The 22,124-nt window shown below is 39.7% G+C and overlaps 1 protein-coding gene across 5 annotated transcripts in view; it reads left to right on the forward strand.

Moving 5' to 3' along the window:
• The first annotated feature begins 1,509 nt into the window (after positions 1-1,509).
• The window catches only part of ECT2 (epithelial cell transforming 2), an 81,904-nt gene continuing 61,289 nt past the window's right edge, over positions 1,510-22,124 (forward strand). For 2 of the 5 annotated variants that reach the window (XM_070753644.1, XM_070753646.1), the window contains exons 1-8: positions 1,538-1,630; positions 8,946-9,102; positions 11,177-11,256; positions 13,475-13,657; positions 16,084-16,173; positions 16,775-16,882; positions 18,428-18,501; positions 19,846-19,976. In XM_070753644.1, the coding sequence (XP_070609745.1) occupies positions 8,973-9,102; positions 11,177-11,256; positions 13,475-13,657; positions 16,084-16,173; positions 16,775-16,882; positions 18,428-18,501; positions 19,846-19,976 (796 nt within the window). In that variant the 5' untranslated portion in view covers positions 1,538-1,630; positions 8,946-8,972. Of the gene's footprint in view, positions 1,631-1,948; positions 2,030-8,945; positions 9,103-11,176; positions 11,257-13,474; positions 13,658-16,083; positions 16,174-16,774; positions 16,883-18,427; positions 18,502-19,845; positions 19,977-22,124 lie in introns of those variants that run through there. The other 3 variants (XM_070753647.1, XM_070753648.1, XM_070753645.1) reach the window with 3 other exon arrangements.

Here is a 22,124-nt window from a genome sequence, read left to right on the forward strand (position 1 = left end):
TACCAAACCTCTTTGTAAACTATAAAATGTTGCTTGAAATTAAATTATTGGTGAGCAATGAAAAAAATACATTTATATTTATAAATATTTATATTACAGTGATCCCCCGATCATTGTGAGGGTTCCGTTCCAGGACCCCCCGCAACGAGCGGGTTTTCGCGAAGTAGCGCTGCGGAAGTAAAAACACCATCTGCGCATGCGCAGATGGTGTTTTTACTTCCCAGCAGCGAGGAGCCGAAGATTGGGGTTTCCCCGCCGCCCACGCCCACGTTCGCCTTTGACTTCGGGACTCAGTTGGTAAACCGCGCGGCTGTTTTAAAACGTCGCCGCCGGCATGTCCCGAAGCCAAACGAACCCGGGTGGCCGGGCGAGCAGCGAGCGAACGGCGGGTGGCCGGGCGAGCGGCGAACGGCGGGCGAGCCGGGCGAACGGCGGGCGAAGGGCGGGTGGCCGGGCGAAGGGCGGGCAAGCCGGGCAAACGGCGGGCGAAGGGCGGGTGGCCGGGCGAAGGATGGGCGAGCGGCGAAAGGGGGAAGACCCAGGGAAGCCGCCCAGCAGCTGATCTGCCCGGCGCCATCTACGCATGCGTGCCCATAGAAAAAAAGGGCGCGCATGCGCAGATGGTGTTTTTACTTCCGGGTCAAAAATCGCCATATAGCCCTTTCGCAATCATCGGGAGCGCAATACCCGGGGGATCACTGTATATATTATATAAATATATTTTTATTATATAATATAAATATATAGAGAGTCTTCTCTGCAGACTCAGGGCTGATTACGAAATAAGGGTAAAATATAGTACAAAATCTAGTGAGAGAAACCCAAACCTAATATTAATATTTAAATCCCAAAGATAAAAAATCCCAGATATATTTATATTATATTTATATTTTGTTTCAAGGCTCACTAATAATAATGATAGGAGACCAGACGTTATTCTCCAAAAGCAAAATATGTTTGGAATCTTATTTCTTCTTCAAAAGAAATCTGAGAATCTTCCTTCCGTTTGAATGAAGTTCCCAAACTACAATCCCCAGAAATCCTTGAGGGAAGAGCCGCGTGCAAAGCTGAAACTTTTTTTGTTTTTTGTTTAAATCAAAGGCGGGACCAACCCTGGCCTCTGAAACCGTAGTACAGTACTGTACTGTACAGTAGTACAGTAATCGAAGCGTAAATCCGGGTCTTTCTGCCGTCAACTGCTTGTAACGACCGTTGGAAGGTAAAGTCTTTCCTCATATCTTCCAACCAATCTCAGGTGAGCTCATCCCCGCAAGAGGCGGGAAACAACGGGGTTGAGTTCAGCTGAAAGGATTCCCTCCCCCCTCCCGTCATAGGGTGGAGGAGATACATCCCGACCAATAGCAAGCCACGGCTTACCGCTCATTCAAACATGCACGATCTCTAAAGAATTTTTCAAGTAAAGGTGAAGGAAGGCCCCTCCCGGAATCGTCCGCCAATAGGAGCCCGGCATTTCGGAGACGAGCCGCGCGCGTTTCCCCGCCCCTCCCCGCGACAGCCAATAGGAAGCCGCCCGAGAGGGGAGGCTCGTTTTTTGAATTGGGAGGTGCCTGGTGTTGCGGGTAGCTCTGGGATGGTGGCTGATGTTCGGATCGTGATTGTGCGCTGAACGGTGAGGCGGCGGGAAGAGGGTGAAGCGTGGAACCGGGAGGAAACACGCATGGCTCGGGGTGGCGGGGAGAATGACAGGCCCTTCTCGTAGCTCCGTGTCCGATCAGCAACTCAAGAAGAGCCTTTCCCAAAAGCGGGGGACGAGGGAGGGGGGGATTACGGCTCCCATAATCCACAGCCAGCAAGTTGTGGGCTCTTCTGAAAGATCCAGACCGGGTTCGCCTGTGAGCCAGAAGGTGGCTTCTGTGGTAGGCTACGTTAAAGAGGAAATTATCCTCCGTTCATTGCTTGGGTGCACCTGCTTAGGTTATTAACTCCGCCTCGCCAACCTGGTTGGACGGGGGTTCAAATCTACGCCGTTTGGAAAGCTATAGGTTGGGGTTCCAGTGTGCGAAAAGAAGTTAGTTTTAATCTCTCTTCTACCTTGTTTACAAACCCTTAAACCTTGTTATCTCATTAGTGACTAAATAACTTACTTACATAATATATATCAAACTACTCAAGAGCCCTTCTCCCTTCTAAAGGAATATATTAGAATATAATTTTATTGGCCAAGTGTGATTGGACACACAAGGAATTTGTCTTGGTGCATATGCTCTCAGCTACATAAAAGAAAAAGATACATTTGTCAAGAATCATGTGGTACAACACTTAATGATTGTCATAGGGGGTCAAATAAGCAATGAAGAAATAATAAATATTAATAAAAATCTTAGGATACAAGCAACAAGTTACAGTCATACAGTCCTAAGTGGGAGGAATAGGATGATAGGAATGATGAGAAAACTAGTAGAATAGGAATATATTATAAATATTGATATATTACAGATATATTATAAGTATAGATATATTTATATATCACACTTCTCAAATGCCCATCTCCCTTCTAAAGGAATATATTATAAACATTGATATATTATAGATATATTATAAATATAGATATATCACACTTCTCAAGTGCCCATCTCCCTTCTAAAGGAATATATTGTAAATATTGATATATTATAGATATTTATTATTTATTTTTATTAGATTTCTATGCCGCTCTTCTCGAAAGGACTCTGGGCGGTGTTCAACATTGCAAATACTGTACAAACAATATATGTGAGAAATCTAATTATTTTAAAAGGGCAAATACAAAATTTATAAAAATCTAAAAAAATCCTTACACAGTCATCCACATTCTCTCAAATCAATCATTCATCTTGTGTCTCACGGTCCCCATGCCCGCCGGCAGAGGTAGGTCTTCAGAGCTTTCTGAAAGACCAGGGGGGGGGGCAGTATGTATCTCCAGAAGGAGTTTATTCCAGAGGGCTAGGGCCGCCAGAGAGAAGGCTGTTCCCCTAGGTCCCGCCAGGCAACATTGTTTGGCCCACGGAACTTGGAAAAGGCCAACTCTGTGGGACCTAATTATATTATTATTATTATTATTATTATTACTATTATTATTATTATTATTATTTATTAGACTTATATGCTGCCCCTCTCTGGAGATCCAGGGTGGCTCACAATAACAATAAAACAATATAGGTACAAATCTAATAAGTAAAACTATGACTAAAAGCTCATTATCTTAAAAAAAAAATCAATATTACACAATCCTATCCACACATAACTTTTAATGGTCAGAAGGGGGGCACCTAATTATCCTGCCTAATTATCCCACATGCTAGATATATTATAAACATAGATATATTTATATATCACACTTCTCAAGTGCCCATCTCCCTTCTGAAGGAATATATTATAAATATTGATATATTTATATATCACACTTCCCAAGGGCCCATTTTCCTCCCAGAGGGTCTTTAGGTAATATATAATTTGATCACTATAATAAAATATTAAAAACTGAATAATTTAAGATTTATAATTTCATTTTAATAGTATAATAAAATATATAATACAATAGTAACTTATAGTAATTACTATTCCTAATTTATTAAATATATGCTGCGCAACTTGCAGTAGCCCTGGGCAGTTTACATGTTGTTGAAAGCATATAATAAAGGAAGAAAGAAAAATGATGGGTGCAGAAATGACAAGATTGGATGAGGTCAAAGAAAAAAAGTGGGCTTCATTCTTTCTCTACGAAGGCTTTGCAATTTTATTTTTTGGATTTATATCATGCATTTTTATTTTGTACAACTCAAGGCAGGATAAATAACACACACTTTTCCTACCAAAACAGAAGAGTGGTTCTAGGCCTTCCATAGGAATGTAAATACTGTATAGATGTATTATAAATATGTATATATTTATATATCACAGTTCTCCAGTTAACTTTGGCCCATTCTCATTCCAGGTCAGTAGTTTTTGACTCCTAGCAATCACATAAATAGATTTTCTTGGTAAATAGGATAAAAAATAGGATAGTTTTTTTTCTCCACAAAATCATTTGCTACAATGTCCTTCCTGTCAACTACTACTTCAGTTTCAACCAAAACAACACAGGATCACAGAACAGATTCAAACTTAATAATATAAACCACTCTAAACTCGACTGCAGGAAATATGACTTTAGTAACCAAGTAGTTGATGCATGGAAATCACTATCAGACTCTGTAGTATCTTCACCTAACCCCCAAAACTTTACTCTTAGACTATCCACTGTTGACCTCTCCCAATTCCTAAGAGGTCAGTAAGAGGCGTGCATAAGTGCACCAGCGTGCCTTCTGTCCCCTGTCCTAATGTCTCCTTTTTTACTAGTATCATGCATATGAATATTATTATATATTTAGTATACCACCAATATGTACTTGACAAAACAAACTAACAAAATAAATAAATCTATCCCTAACCTGTTCTTTCAAATCTCCCAAAGATGCATTCACAACACTATCTTGCTCTATCTGGTTTGTCTTCCTATCCTGTTTCTTTTAGAAAACCCTAGAGAGTGTCATAGGGAGTAACACGGAGTAATAGGGAGTACAATTCTGATATTTGTAGATATATATATATATATACCACAGATTTTAATATTTCCAAGGCTTTCATGGCTTTTCTACCAACTGCTAATCTGTGGCTTATTTCTTGATTGCTTGTTACTGTTGGTCAATCCTAAAACTCAGAAACAAAGCAACATTTTTGTAACTTCATTATCTGCTCTAACGCTGGTGGTTCTACTCATTTCCATTGGTTTGATCTTCTTTATATTTTGGTCCCATTTTTCTTTCACTGTTTGATTTTTTTAAATGTATATTTTATTTTTAAAATATACGCTGCTCAAAAAAAATAAAGGGAACACTCGAAGAACAGAATATAACTCCAAGTAAATCTGTGAAATCAAACTGTCCACTTAGGAAGCAACACAATCAATTCCACATGCAGTTGTGCAAATGGAATAGTTGTGCAAATGAAATATTCAATGACAATATTTCATTCATTCAGATCTAGGGTGTGTTATTCGAGTGGTCCCTTTATTTTTTTGAGCAGTAGATGTAGCTGCCCATCTTGTAAATCAAGTGAGCCTGTCAGTGACAACAAAGCTAAAAATAATAAATAACAATGATTACTAAAAGGCATTACAAACTACTGTATTAGAACACAGCTATAGGAAATAATGAGCAAAGCAATGTGACAGAGTCAACTCCCCAGTTCAGTTCCCTGAATTCCTCAGGCCTGATGATAGAACGAGATCTTGAGGAATCTTTGGAAAGTCAAGAGTGATGGTGTGAGTTTCACCTCAGAGGGAGGATGTTCCCCGCTCGTGCCACAGCTTAAAAAGCCCACTGCATAGTTTCCACCAAATGTACATTCCTAGCATGCTATTTTCAATGAATCATTCCACATAAGGGCTTTAGATCCTTTGCATTTTTTGCTATCTGGGTAGTACCATGATCATTATAGTACAGGTTTTTGAAGTGTTTTCCTCCAATTTTACAACCATCTCCCTATCCAGTTCCCTTAACATACCTTCGGCAACTAGGATGAATAAATAGGGGCAATGTATACTGCTGAAAAAAATAAAGGGAACACTTAAACAACAAGATATAACTCCAAGTAAATCAAACTTCAGTGAAATCAAACTGTCCACTTAGGAAGCAACTCTGATTGACAACTCTGGTGAGACCACATTTGGAATACTGTGTTCAGTACTGGAGACCTCACCTACAAAAAGATATTGACAAAATTGAACGGGTCCAAAGACGGGCTACAAGAATGGTGGAAGGTCTTAAGCATAAAACGTATCAGGAAAGACTTCATGAACTCAATCTGTATAGTCTGGAGGACAGAAGGAAAAGGGGGGACCATGATCGAAACATTTAAATATGTTAAAGGGTTAAATAAGGTTCAGGAGGGAAGTGTTTTTAATAGGAAAGTGAACACAAGAACAAGGGGACACAATCTGAAGTTAGCTGGGGGAAAGATCAAAAGCAGCGTGAGAAAGTATTATTTCACTGAAAGAGTAGTAGATCCTTGGAACAAACTTCCAGCAGACATGGTTGGTAAATCCACAGTAACTGAATTTAAACATGCCTGGGATAAACATATATCCACTGTAAGATAAAATACAGGAAATAGTATAAGGGCAGACTAGATGGACCATGAGGTCTTTTTCTGCCGGCAGTCTTCTATGTTTCTATGACAATAAATTTCACATGTTGTCAGCACATTCAACTTTGTACAGAACAAAGTGTTCAATGAGAATATTTCATTCATTCAGCTCTAGGATGTGTTCTTTGAGTGTTCCCTTTATTTTTTGAGCAGTGTTTACAGCCTTATCCCACCCATTGGCCAACCTGGAGCCAGTCTGATTCTTCTTATTCTGATGTACTGTAGTTTGTACAGAAATCTCATGAGGATAATGATATTGTGTGGGATTCCCATTTTTTCTAAACACTTTATGCAGTTTGACCCGATCCACACAATCAAAAGCTTTATGTAATCAATGAAGCACATATTGACTCTTTTTAGTATCTGGCTTTGGAAATTATCCTGTGTGCATCAGCAATAATGTCTGAGGTGTCAGGTTGAAGCCAGAATACTTGGAGGTTTTGGCTTGCCACATTATGCCATGTTCTTTTGGAATGTTTCGTGCTGTGGAAAGAGAGGAGGGACAGTTGCTTGAGGAGTTAAATTCCTTTTAGAGTTTCAAGGTCATCTTTTGTCAGCACCTGGCTGGAGGAAGATGGGTGTGTACCGATCTGGTGGCAGAAGATTAGTGGTCCATGTGATGAACTTGTGGGTATGGGACAGGAGAATGAACTGTAACCTGGAAGTAGAAATTCTGGGGAAATCTGATCCGGGTTTCCCCAGAAATGTGCTAAGATGACTCAGAATAAATTGGAACTTTGAGGAAGTATTTGCCTTGGACTCTGATTTAAACTTAGATGTTAGCTGGAATGCTGACTTTAGATTCCTCAGCCTATTCAAAAGCTAGCTTTGAGTTTTGGCATCTTTTTTTCCCCATGTGTGCTACCCCGAGAGTCCAAAAATGTAAAGGATCTGCAAGCTCTCATGATGAAAGATTCAGTGGAAATAGCATGCTATCGGTTCTATCATTTAGCAAGGTATATTTGGTGGAAGCTCTGCAGTGGGCTTTCTGAGCTCTGTTGCTTGTCTGTGTTGAGTTGACCCAAAATAAAAGACAGGATAAAGAGTTAATAAAATGAGAGCACTGGCTCCAATAGATACAATTTCTGAGATGTTCTTTCATTGATCAAACATTAGTTAAGCTTTAGGGTAATTTGAAAACCATTTTTTGGGGTGTGTTCTATTTTTATTATAATAGAACAACTATTGTAATGGGAAGTTTTTTTATTATAATAGAACAACTATTGTAATGGGAAGTTATGCATTTTTATTTACATTGGGCAGAGCGATTATAGCTACAAAGTTGGGCTTTTGTTTAGCAAAATGTGGCATCTGCAGCTCTACTTAAAAACCACAATCAAAACTGTCCTTGTTACATTATGAAAATACTTCATTCTGGGATAAAATGATGACTAAATCTATTTTGTAAAGAAAAGATTTGCAGCTATAGCTTCAAAATAAAAGCAGCAGGTCAACTTCAGTGTTAATAAATTGTTTCCCTTTACCAGTGGTCCACTAATAAAGGGTATATGTTGTCTGTATGCATACAACATATTTGAGAATACAGTGATACCTCGTCTTACAAACGCCTTGTCATACAAACTTTTCGAGAAACAAACCTGGGGTTTAAGATTTTTTTGCCTCTTCTTACAAACTATTTTCACCTTACAAACCCACCAGCGCCACTGGGATGCCCCGCCTCTGGACTTCTGTTGCCAGCGAAGCACCCGTTTTTGCACTGCTGGGATTTCCCTGAGGCTCCCCTCCATGGGAAACACCACCTCTGGACTTCCGTGTTTTTGTGATGCTGCAGGGGAATCCCAGCAGTGCAAAAACAGGTGCTTCGCTGGCAACAGAAGTCTGGAGGTGGGGTTTCGAGGGCTTTGGTGTTTTTGCAATGCTGCAAATTCACTGATGCTCCCTTTGCTGGGAAACCCCACCTCTGGACTTCCGTTGCCAGCAAAGCGCTCATTTTTGCACTGCTGGGATTCCCCTGCAGCAGCGCAAAAAGCTGGAAGTCCGGGGGTGGGGTTTTCCATGGAGGGGAGCCTCAGGGGAATCCCAGCAGAGCAAAAACGGGTGCTTTGGCTGGCAAAAGGGGTGAATTTTGGGCTCGCACGCATTAATCGTATTTCCATTGATTCCTATGGGAAACATTGTTTCATCTTACGAACTTTTCACCTTAAGAACCTTGTACTGAAACCAATTAAGTTTGTAAGACAAGGTATCACTGTATTTGAAAACTCTTTTTCAGTTTGTACTAAGTCCGATTATACTCTTCTATGGAGTTGACAAGTGATTGCCTTTGTATATCAGTGGCATGTCCTTTCTTTATTTCTGGGCTATTCTGTCAGGTCTATGGATGATGAATTCCAATGGGGGGCATATAATTTCCTTCAGCTAATTCTGGGTCATGTACATCTTTTTGGCAGCCCTGCAATCTCAATAATTGCAAGTTATGAAGATACATGTCTTGCCAGTCCTATTTAAATATTATCTCCAATTCTTTCTTTCTCGTTATTTAATACGTAATTGTTCGGCTGAGAAGTTCTGCATATCTTAGGAATCCTATTGGAGTCTCTATATTGTAATAGAGTCGGCAGACAGAAATATAGTAGAAATATAAAAATGGGGGCGGGGGAGGATTCTTTGATATTGGATATGAAGAAAAAACCTTAATAATGAAATGTGAGAATCTTCAAAATTACAGTGTCGCTAACAATCTTAAGATGATTACTCGGCTTAGTGCCCAGTTTTTGAATTGGATGTTTCTCTTGCAGCTGTAGAAGAGAGATGCCAATTTGACCATGACTGAGAACACTACATTCATGTCTGATACCACAAAAAGCCTCTTGGCAGATTCTTCTGTTCTTGACTCAAAAATTATAGAAAATTCCAAGGAAAATGTATTCACCCAAGTTGCTTCTGACAGTAGAGGTAATGTACATTTTTATTTTAGCGTGTTCTTCCCTCCACACTGTACTTTTAGACTAGTAGTTCTTTCGGCGTGTGTTTAGTGTTTGGAATGTAAACATTCAAATGCACTCTTGTTCGTAATTTATAATAGTAAGCAATGTCCCTGGGCTTGAATACAATAAAAAGCATAATGTAGTCGGTCTGCCTGCTAGCTTATCTGTTTGCATTTATTTATCGAACTGAAATGCTTCTACTTTTCTGTTTGGCATCAGAATGGAACCTTAAGGTGCTACGGACGTCAATAAACATAATAAATAGCAATAGAAAGGCAACACCATTGTATGAATCATTGCTACAGTGTAGGTATTGCAGTCTTAGATATTAAATCATAGATACATTACTAAAAAAAATGGCCATAACTGAATTCTTTTTGTTTTTGGTTAAGAGGAAACAGTGGGGGAGGATGCTGGGTGATTTGTGAATGAATGTTTTACAAAATATTTCACTAACAAGGAGGCTTTCTCTGTTGGGGCTTGGTATTCAACAGGTAGAAGTGATGAAATCTAGAAAGGTCTGGAGGCTAAAACATATGAAGAATGGTTGCAGGAACTGGGCATGGCTAGTTTAATGAAAAGAAGGACCAGGGGAGACACGAGTCTTTGGAAAGGGATGGCATATAAATCAAATAAATGGATGGATGGATGGATGGATGATAGCAGTGTTGTTTATGTTTATGTTCATTTAGATTTGTATGCCGCCCCTCTCCGCTGACTCGTTCCAATATCTCAGGGGTTGCCACAAAGAAGAGGGAGTCAACCTTTCTCCAAAGCACCTGAGGATAGAGCAAGAAGCAGTGGGTGGAAATTAAACAATGAGAGAAGTAACTTAGAACTAAGGAGAAATCTCCTAACAATTAGAACAGTTAATCAGTGGAACAGCTTGCCTTCAGAAGTTGTGAATGCTCCAACACTGGAAGTTTTAAAGAAGATGTTGGCTAATCATCTGTCTGAAGTAGTGTAGGGTTTCCTGCCTAAGCAGGAGGTTGGACTAGAAGACCTCCAAGATCCTTTCCAACCCTGTTAATATTATTATTAAGATTCTAATGAATTCAATGCAAAACATTAAATAATATTTTACAAGTCTCAATCCTTTTTGGAACAATCTCACCAGTAGTGATGATGTTTGGGTAATGAAACCTCTGTAAGGAAATAACCAAGTTCAAAGAGCTCAAGGTCCCCTAATCTCTCCAGTTCAGGAGAGCATTGGAGGCCTCACACTTAACTACTAGGTCGATAAGATACCACCTGCTCAGGCCTTAACACCAAAATAGCTTCAACAAGGAACACAGAGCTTTCTGGCCCTGATGCTATTCAGAGCCAACAAGCAGCCTATCAATCCCAGGAACCCTGGCTGGAATGCTTCCTTAAAACTGCATCATCAGGAGGTGTTTTTCCCCCTGTGGTACTGACAACGATATCCAGCAATGGGGGACAACCACTGCAGAGAATAGAGCAACTCGACCTTTTTGCAAAGACCTACCTTAGGTCCAGATCTTGGAGTGGAGTCTGCACCAACTGTTACTGTTTGGAAGGTCCCTCCCTCCCTTCCTTTCACTGAGTTTTTTACATGTAGAACTAAAACTTCTTAAAAGTGTCAAGAGGAACACTAAGTTTTTTTTCTTGAAGACTTGTGCCAGATGAATTCTCAAATAAGGGAGTTAAGCACAACTCTTCCTTCCTCTTCAGGACCAAATGATGCAATGCATTTAACTGATTTGATCCTGGTCTGTGGATGATCAATAGCTCTTTGCAAAGGTTTCTGCGGCTCACCAGAAATAACAGTGCACATTTCTGAAACAATGCTACAGGTAGTCCTCGACATAGGACTCAAAAATTGACCCCCAAATTTCTGTTGTTAAGTGGGACATTTGTTAAGTGAGTTTGCCCCATTTTGTCACTTTTCTTGCCACAGTAGTAGACAAATCAACTGTTCTTGTTCCAGTTTCTTCACTTTTCTTTCTTTTTGAGAAGGATGATAAATTCCTTCAACCCTTGAAGTTTTCTTTAGGCTGATTATTTCCTTCCTTTCCCAACAGAGGAAATACCCCCGGTTGAAATCAAGGTGATTTTAGTTCAGGAAGCTGCAAGATGTGAAAAACTCGTAACAGCTTTAGAGGTTTGTGAATTTGTTTGTGGATAATAGTAAAATCTCACTGCATCTGGGATTCTGATTTACTGTGTCGTTCTCATACTGACGTTCTCCTTTCCTATAGAGCATTTAAGACCATAGACTTTCCGTTTATAACATAATGAAAACTTATTTCTGGTGAAAAATAATAAAAAGTATCCATATGGTATTTGGGAAAAAGGGTGTTACATGTTGAATGCAGCATCTTGCACTATTTGGGATTGCAGTGGAGAGAGGGAAGCCACTACAGTGGTATCTCTACTTACGAACTTAATTCGTTCCGTGATCAGGGTCTTAAGTAGAAAAGTTTGTAAGAGCAAGCAATTTTTCCCATAGGAATCAATGTACAAGCAAACAATGTGTGTGATTTGGGAAACCACAGGGAGGGTGGAGGCCCTGTTTCCTCCCAGGAGATTCCTAGAGAGGCTCCACGGAGGCTTCTCCCCACCTTTTCTGGCCATGTAGATTCCTAGAGAGGCCCCACAGAGGCTTCTCCCCGCCTTTTCCGGCCCTATTTCCTCCCAGGAGATTCCTAGAAAGGCCCCACAGATGTTTCTCCCCACCTTTTCCGGTTACAGTTTCGGAGGCTCGGTTTTGTAAGTGGAAAATGGTTCTTGAGAAAAGGCAAAAAAATCTTAAACACCCGGTTCTTATCTAAAAAGTTTGTAAGTAGAGGGGTTTGTAGGTAGTTTGTACTATCAAAACTTAGTAGAAGGTTAAACAAAAGGATCTGTAGAAATGAATGGTACCCTGTGGAAACAGATGAACAGAAGTTTGCAATTGCTCAAACACCTGCTTTGGTTTCAGATTTGATGAAACATAGTAAAAATTAATGTCTTATACTGAGGATTCAGAATTTAAATGAGATAGGGCTGGTCCCTATTTAGAAAAAAGAATTACTCATATGTTTGTGTTTTATTATTATACAATTTTATGAAATGTTTTACTCTATTCTTAAAAAAAATTATTATTACAGTCATAGACCAAAACAAATAAAAACATAATCAAAAGTTATAGGATAAAATGATAAATAACAGATAAAATCCATGATAAAATCTAGTCTATCAATTACCCATTGTCAATACTAATAAAATTACAACCCATAAGCTGTGAGGTCTATATTCAGTTTGATACTGTTAGGGAAAGGAATAAACATGGTAGCCACATTTGTCGTATAAATTAGCTAAAGTGTATTAGGCACTTAAAAGCTGGCCACAAATGGTATACATACATACATACATACATACATACATACATACATACATACATACATACATACACAAACATATACACATATATAAATATATATGTATACTCACATTCATATATTCACACATACACACACATATATACACATGCACACACACACACACACACACACACACACATACATACATACATACTTGTTTTCGTAGATTTTCATGGGTACAGGTATGATGGTCTTGGTATATTTGGGTTTCTTCCCGTGTAGGATTTGGAAATTTCTGGCGACGTTTCGACGAGGTCCCACTCGTCATCTTCAGGCTGGTGTTTCTGTCCTTGTTCTAGGGCGAACACAGCGAGACCTGAGCTGCCTTCCTTCTATAAATACTGGTGGTACACACCCAGCCACCAGTATTTATAGAAGGAAGGCAGCTCAGGTCTCGCTGTGTTCGCCCTAGAACAAGGACAGAAACACCAGCTTGAAGATGACGAGTGGGACCTCGTCGAAACGTCGCCAGAAATTTCCAAATCCTACGCGGGAAGAAACCCGAATATACCAAGACCATCATACATACATACATATATACACATACATATACATATATCGCTATGATGAAGGCACATATTTGTGACGAATCCCCACTGCTCCTATGTTTGTGTTTGTCCCAAGGGCTCAACACTCGGAAGCCTAATTAGTTTTTTTCTTTGGGGGAACAACATAGAAAGCCTACAGGAGCCGTGGTGACACAGTGATTAGAATGCAGTATTGCAGGCTAATTCTGCATTCCCACTGTCAGGAGTTCGATCCTGATCAGTTCAAGATTGACTCAGCCTTCCATCCTTCCGAGGTCGGTAAAACGAGGACCCAGATTGTTAGGGCCAATATACTGGCACTATAAATCACTTAGAGAGGGCTGTAAATCATTATGAAGTCGTATATAACTCTTAAGTGCTATTGGTATTGCTACATATATGTTATAAATATCTATCTTGAACAATGCAGGATATTAAGGTGCCCTACATAAAGATGGAATCTATGAAAATGTGTGATGATTCCGAATCACCGGACGTTGAGGCTGTCTTTGTAATATCAGACTTTGAAGAACCCATTTTTAGTAACCTGAACAAGGCAGACTGTAGGATCCTTGGGCCCCCAGTAATATTTCAGTGTGCTAAAAAAGACGAGGTAAGAAAACAAAAGCGATATGGAAAATTTAAAATATATTTGATCTATCTTCTGAATGGAGTTGATGACATCTCCTGTCATTGAATTGAAAACATTTTTTTCTTTACTAGAATGTGCTGCTATTCTTATGGGAAGCTTAACTTAAAGCAATTTACGCAAAAGCAGGAATAGCAAAACTTGCTAAAACTTCCAATCTGGAAATATATCTAGCAAGTCGTCTGATACTGAACAGTATGGATTTGTTTGAAAATCATTAAGAAAAACGATAACGTCTCCATGAACTTTAAGAGATATTTAGTAACTTTGCTGCTGGGGCTGTGTGAATTGAATGTAATTTGCTGCAGTGAAGTCCTTGCTCTGCGGTGTCAGTACGATTCATCTTTTTGAGGTGTGTGAGAAACACATTTCTTTTTGAGATGCTTCATACCATACAAAACACCTTCTCTGCTAGCGCTTTCGGTGGGCAGCAATGGACTTCTGAGGACATGCTATTATATTGCATCCCTCGGGGCTTCATTCTTTCCAGTATTTTGCAGCATTGAAGTGAACCTGCTGGGAGAGATCATTAAGGGTACGGACTTGGGTGCTATCAGTTGGCTGATGGCACTCAATGTATTTCTTTCTGAAATCTTCAGATAATGGCATGGTACCCCGAATGCTTGGCTAACGTCAGTAATGGGCCGGGTGAGAGATATTAAAATGAAATTGAATCTAAGCAAGATGATGTATATTGTCAGGAGTCACAAGGATAAATTTCCCCTGTTCTGAATAAGGTCCATTTTATTATTATTATTATTATTATTATTATTATTATTATTATTATTATTTATTAGATTTGTATGCCGCCCCTCTCCTTAGACTCGGGGCGACTCACAGCAATAATAAAACAAATCTAATAATTTAAAAAACACTAAAAACCCCATTATTAAAAACAAACATACACACAAACGTACCATGTATAAACTGTATAGGCCCGGGGGAGATGTCTCAGTTCCCCCATGCCTGACGGCAAAGGTGGGTTTTAAGAAGTTTACGAAAGGCAAGGAGGGTGGGGGCAGTTCTAATCTCCGGGGGGAGCTGGTTCCAGAGGGCCCGGGCCTCCACAGAGAAGGCTCTTCCCCTGGGTCCTGCCAAACGACATTGTTTAGTCAACGGGACCCAGATAAGGCCAACTCTGTGGGACCTAACCGGTAGCTGGGAAGGCGGTCCCGGAGATATTCTGGTCCGATGCCATGAAGGGCTTTATAGGTCATAACCAACACTTTGAATTGTGACTGGAAACTGATCGGCAACCAATGTAGACTGCAGAGTGTTGGATTGCTCTCGCAGCTGCATTCTGCACGATCTGAAGTTTCCGAACACTTTTCAAAGGTAGCCCCATGTAGAGAGCATTAAAGTAGTCGAACCTCGAGGTGATGAGGGCATGAGTGACTGTGAGTAGTGAGTCCCGGTCCAGATAGGGCCGCAACTGGTGCACCAGGCGAACCTAGGCAAACGTCCCCCTCGCCACAGCTGAAAGATGGTTCTCTAATGTGAGCTGTGGATCGAGGAGGACGTCTAAGTTGCGAACCCTCTCTGAGGGGGTCAATAATTCCCCCCCCCAGGGTTATGGACAGACAGATGGGGTTGTCCTTGTGAGGCAGAACCCACAGCCACTCCGTCTTATCAGGGTTGAGCTTGAGTCTGTTGACACCCATCCAGACCCTAACAGCCTCCAGGCACCGGCACATCACTTCCACTGCTTCGTTTACTGGACATGGGGTGGAGATGTACAGCTGGGTATCATCAGCATACTGATGATACCTCACCCCATGCCCTTGGATGACCTCACCCAGCGGTTTCATGTTGTTGTTGCTGCTGTGAAATCTGAAATCAGGAACAATTTTTGTTGGCTTTGGTTGCCTTTTACTGGGAGAAAAGGACCTTAACATGATGTAGTGTATGCTACTCACTTCTCCCCTTCACTTTATCAGATACAGTACTTTCCATGGACTGTCCTTGAGCTTAGCCTGGAACTGGCAATTGATGCAAACCCAACAGCTGGTTTGTCCTCTGGAAAAGCAAAAACGGAAGCCACATCAGACATGTGCTAAAAAGTTGGCACTGATTGTCCGTTTTTTCCCCTTGCGAAATACAAAGCACTCAATCTTTAAAATACTGTGTGGCCTGGATCCAGCCTATTTGAGAGAATCCCATGGTCTTGTGATAGCCTGGGATTAAAACTTCTCAGGGGTCTTTGGAATGCATCTCAAGAGTCAACGGGCACACAAGTCTTGTGGCTGTTATTAGTATTATCCCTTCTGAATTCACAATGCTATTTTCTTAAGGCCCTTCAGTTGCTATATTATGGTGTTGGGTTAAAAATAAGTTTAACAAATATAAAAGGGAAAATTTTTGGAAATGGTGTTAATTAAATTTTCTTTCAGCCTCTCCCCATTGCGTGTCGTCCACTGTACTGCACAAATATGGTGAATCTTGTGTTATGCTTCACAGGATTCAGGAAGAAAGATGAACTGGTAAGATGATTTTTTTTCTGCAAATGTTTCATAATATGGTGGTTGTGTTGAACAATTGCAACATTAGTTAATATTTAGACATCAACTTCAAGCTTTTGGCCTTATCTGGTATTAGAGCAGAGCTTCAGAATTTAGATACAGAAAACTTCATTAGATTCATCTGACTGCAACACATTCATTTGAAATGAACCAAAAAGTTATTTGTTGATTATTAATATTATGTTGGACGTATACCAGCCAAACAAGGGCTTTAAATTCCATTCATTCCAAAAGATTGAATTGATAATATCCATTAGGCAGATTATAGCAGTGTTAACTTTGCAAATAATGGCAAGTGATTTATTTTGAGTTCGGCTTTAATATATTTGTGTACTTGGCAATTGTGGCTTGTAAAGCATTGTTTGCATAAATCAAGACAATTTATAATTTAGTCAATCTGTCACTAAAGAAGCCATAATTTAAAATGATATAGGAATTTAAACTGAATTTGTACAGTCGTTGTGAAGCTTAAGTTTACGTAGGCAACATTGTTGACATTGTTGCTTGGTTCAACAGCAATTGTATTTCAACCTAATCAACTGTGTTCCAATTTTGCTTTTAGGTTAAACTGGTGACCTTGGTTCATCATATGGGAGGGATTATTCGGCGGGACTTCAGTTCTAAAGTTACACATCTAGTTGCTAACTCTACACAAGGAGACAAATTCAGAGTAAGTGAATTTCAAATTTCCCTTAAGGGTTTAAGTGTAGATTTCCTTTTTACAGATATCGGAATATTTGGTTAATTGTGAATAACAACAAATGAAATAATTAAAACACACATTCAAAGTTTTAATTAAAAGTAGTGAATTGGTATTGAGTTCAAGGTCTAATTCTGAAAGCAACAAGTGGGGATACAGAAATAAGACTTTTGATCCATGGATGCAATCTTAAAATACTGCAATGACATGTATCGATGAGCCTCATCTGTGAGCACAGCCACAAAACATTTCCAATAATCTATATTTTGACATAGCTTCCTGCTTCAGAGAGGGGCGGCATACAAATCTAATAAATTATTATTATTATTATTATTATTATTATTATTATTATTATTATTATTATATTATTTCATGAATGAGGGAAATCTTGTTTTGATTTCCTCCCTTGTGATTAATTCTTTGTCTCTGATGAAGGGAAAAGAATGGTCCTTTTGGAACTCTTCTGATATTGTTTGGTCAGATCCATTATGTTGAACAGGGTTGAGAGTCATTTAAAGCTCCTAGTTATATATTTTATTGCTACATGGCATGCTAATGTTTTGTAGCAAGTCTGCAAATTTGAATACAATTTGTATGATATTTGATAATTTGATCACTTGTAATGCATCAAGAGCAATCTCTTGCTATCCTTTAGAAAAATGCAGCAAATACCCTAATGTAGAAATTATATAGCAAGGCAGTGGCTAAGTACTGGTTATAGACAACGGGTGTCTCGTCATCAGGGTATAATACTGTTATTTTTTGCACTTTGTTGTTCAGCAAAGTACAGTGTGCTGTTATTTAAATGCCTTTAACACCATTAAATGTCAATAATTATTCCCTTTAAAAAAGGATGCATGTTGATTTTATCTAAAGCTACATAATAATAGAAGTAGTGTGATATCCAAATATAAGGGATGATAGATATAAATGAATGAATGAGTGATGTGTCCTAAAAACTTGAATGAAAAAGTTGCAGTTATTCTAACCCTTGTTTCTTATGTGGATTAATTGATTGCTTTAACAACTAAAACATGTTGGTTTGCATTTATGCTGTTTAGAAGCATAATTAAAATCTTCTGCTCTACAATTCATATATGTGAGAATATTTAAATGCAGGCTGACAATGCAAAAATTCTGATTGTCATGAAATTACACTAGAATTTGATGTTACTTTTAAATAGCTCGACCAATAGATATGAACACCTGAGTAGCATTTGTAATACTTGTTTGTAAAGTTCAGATACTCTTGCCCTTTTAATTTTCTATATCAAGAAGACTCACTGAAACCCAGACTCATTTCCTTATCTCCTGCCTCTATTTTTGTTAAAAACCTTAAAGACTTTATCAGAGACAAGATAAAATAGACATATTCTCTACCTTGATGTAAGAGTTAACAGCACTTTAAAATTTATTTATTATTTATTTCTTCAATTTCTTTGCCACCCAACTCCTTAGGGACTCCAGGCGACTCCACAGCAAATGAAAAGTGTCTTTCTTTGTCTTGGTTTGCAGGTAGCTGTGAGTCTTGGCACTCCAATCATGAAAGCAGAGTGGATTTATAGATCTTGGGAGAGAAGGAATGACATGTATGTATGATCTTTCCTGGAGAAAGGCCTTGCATAGCCTTAACATGAAAGAGCAAGTATTTCAATGGAAACTGCAGTTTAATGTTTCCAAATGTAAAATAATGCACTTGGGGAAAAGGAATCCTCAATCTGAGTATTGCATTGGCAGTTCCGTGTTAGCAAAAACTTCAGAAGAGAAGGATTTAGGGGTAGTGATTTCTGACAGTCTCAAAACGGGTGAGCAGTGCGGTCGGGCAGTAGGAAAAGCAAGTAGGATGCTAGGCTGCATAGCTAGAGGTATAACAAGCAGGAAGAGGGAGATTGTGATTCCCTTATATAGAGCGTTGGTGAGACCACATTTGGAATACTGTGTTCAGTTCTGGAGAGCTCACCTACAAAAAGATATTGACAAAATTGAACGGGTCCAAAGACGGGCTACAAGAATGGTGGAAGGTCTTAAGCATAAAACGTATCAGGAAAGACTTCATGAACTCAATCTGTATAGTCTGGAGCAGTGATTTTCAACCTTTTCTGAGCCGCGGCACATTTTTTACATTTACAGAACCATGGGGCACATTGAGGGGGGGGGGGGGCAGCTAAAAAAAGTTTGGACAAAAAAATTATCTCCCTCCCTTTTGCTCTATTTCTCTCTCCCTCTTTCTCTCTCCACCCCTCTTTCTTTCTTCCTTCTCTCCTCTTTTTTGCTCTTTCTCCCTCCCTACCTCCCTCTATGTCTTTCTCTCTCCCACCTTCCCTCCCTCTCTTTCTTTCTCTCTTGCTTTCTTTCTCTCTCTTGCTCTCTCTCTCTCTTGCTCTTCCTTTCTCTCTTTCTCTCTCTCTCTCTTGTTTTCTTTCTCTGAGCTTCGCGGCACACCTGACCATGTCTCGCGGCACACTAGTGTGCCACGGCACACTGGTTGAAAAACACTGGTCTGGAGGACAGAAGGAAAAGGGGGGACATGATCGAAACTTTTAAATATGTTAAAGGGTTAAATAAGGTCCAGGAGGGAAGTGTTTTTAATAGGAAAGTGAACACAAGAACCAAGGGGACACAATCTGAAGTTAGTTGGGGGAAAGATCAAAAGCAACGTGAGAAAATATTATTTCACTGAAAGAGAAGTAGATCCTTGGAACAAACTTCCAGCAGACGTGATTGGTAAATCCATAGTAACTGAATTTAAACATGCGTGGGATAAACATATATCCTTTGTAAGATAAAATACAGGAAATAGTGTAAGGGCAGACTAGATGGACCATGAGGTCTTTTTCTGCCGTCAGTCTTCTATGTTTCTATGTTTCAGAATAATAGGAAATAAAATTTCATACGGTTGCCTTAAATTCATTCCTTTCTCTGTGTCCTCTTAGTGACTTTTGCGCTGCCAATGAAGAATTTAGAAAAGAATTTAAAGTGCCCCCTTTTCAGGACTGCGTTTTAAGTTTTCTTGGGTTCTCGGAGGAAGAGAAAAAGAACATGGAAGAAATGACAGAAATGCAAGGTAAATATGGAAGGTTTATGGCTGGGTTCACAATTCAGTTCTAATCCATTTTTACTTTTTAGCCATTCTGTGGTGTTAAATCATTAGGATTAAATTTGTGCCTCGCACTAAGCCACAGCCATACAATATGGATTACCAGGGATGGCGAACCTTTTTTTACTCGGGTGCCAACAGAGCTCATGTGCCCACACCCATAATTCAATGCCTTCCCCCTTCATGCACGCATGCTCCGCAGTCTGCATTGGTTGCCGATCAGATTCCGGTCACAATTCAAAGTGTTGGTTATGACCTATAAAGCCCTTCATGGCACCGGACCAGAATATCTCCGGGACCACCTTCTGCCGCACGAATCCCAGCGACCAGTTAGGTCCCACAGAGTTGGCCTTCTCCGGGTCCCGTCAACTAAACAATGTCGTTTGGCGGGACCCAGGGGAAGAGCCTTCTCTGTGGCGGCCCCGACCCTTTGGAACCAACTCCCCCCAGATATCAGAGTTGCCCCCACCCTCCTAGCCTTTCGCAAGCTCCTTAAAACCCACCTCTGTTGTCAGGCATGGGGGAATTGACATTTTTTTCTCCCTTCCCCCTAGGCTTATAGAATTTATACATGGTATGTTTGTTGGTATGATTGGTCTCTTAAATTGGGGTTTTTTAGATTACTTTTAATATTAGATTTGTTACATTGTTTTTTATTGTTGTTAGCCGCCCCGAGTCTTCGGAGAGGGGCGGCATACAAATCTAAATAAACTAAACTAAACTAAACATTAGGATTAAATTTGTGTCTCACACTAAGCCACAGCCATACAATATGGATTACCAGATATGGCGAATCTTTTTACTTGGGTGCCAACAGGGCGTGTGTGCCCACACCCATAATTCAATGCCTTCCCCCTTCATGAACACATAACCACCCTCTTGCGGTCCTCCCGCGCATACGCGCATGGGGCTCACTGAACCCTCTTGAGCCTGTGAATGGTTTTAAAAATATATATATATATATTTATTAAATTTTTATTACAACAAAAAAAAAATTACTTAAAGAAAAAGTGCCCAACACCAATAAACCCCACCACCATTTAGGGGGTTAAATTATTTACAATAAGTTTCAATTTCTTCCTTGGCTCCGGTTTACATTTCTTTCCATACAAAAAGTGATTGGAATTTATTTTTCACATTGTCGTCATAAATTCTACTTAAGATATAGTTTTTCACCTTATTCCATCGTGCCATCAGCTTCTCCAATTTATTTTCATCAAAGTGATTTAATCTTATTTCCATAATTTCGAAGTGGATGTGGTTCACCATATACCAGTACCAATTCTGGATTGTCCATTTATTGCTATCCTTCCACCCTAATACCACTACTGCTTGAGCGCTTTCCAAAGCTGCTGTTTTGATTTCTTTAAATTCTCGTAATTCCCCATATTTAACTAGTGTTGCTAATTCTTTCATGATTATCCAATTAATGTTTAGCATATTGTTAATTTCATTCTGTATTTCCTTCCAAAATTTTTGAACTTCAATGCATTCCCAGAGCATATGCATAAAAACTCCTTTTATTTGGCAACCATGCCAGCAATTTCCTTTTCCTTTCCTCTGGAAGTGTGCTAGTTTTACTGGCGTGAAGTACCATTTATGTAAAATTTTCCTTCTCATCTCTCTGAGCTGGTGAATGGTTAATAGGACCCAACGGGCTTACCAAAAGTTTGGAAATGAACTTCCAGTTGGGCGGTTGAGTGTGAAAAATGGCTCAATGGCCTAACTGGAAGTTTGTTTCTGAACTTCCGGTAGGCCCATTGGGTCCATTTTTTGCCATCCACAAGCTCTGGAGGTTTTCCTGAAGCCTGGGAAAGACAAAAACGACCCCCTGCCCTCTGGAAGGCCGAAAATCAGCTGCCAGCCCACACATGCACGCTGGAGCTGACACAGAGCAACGCCTCACGTGCCGTCAGATATGGCTCCGTGTGCCATTTTTGGCACATGTGCCTTAAGTTCGCGATCATGGACCTAGACAGACAAACTTGCCACTGTAACGACAATCAATGTAGACATCTTGTGTACTAAATTCTAGAGCGATGTTTTATTAAATTTTATTTATTCTGAATGTTTAGATGGTATAGCAGTTGATTTCTATCATAAGAAAATCTGGTA

The sequence above is a fragment of the Erythrolamprus reginae genome, chromosome 5 (assembly GCF_031021105.1).
Source record: "Erythrolamprus reginae isolate rEryReg1 chromosome 5, rEryReg1.hap1, whole genome shotgun sequence".
Lineage (NCBI taxonomy): Eukaryota > Metazoa > Chordata > Lepidosauria > Squamata > Dipsadidae > Erythrolamprus > Erythrolamprus reginae.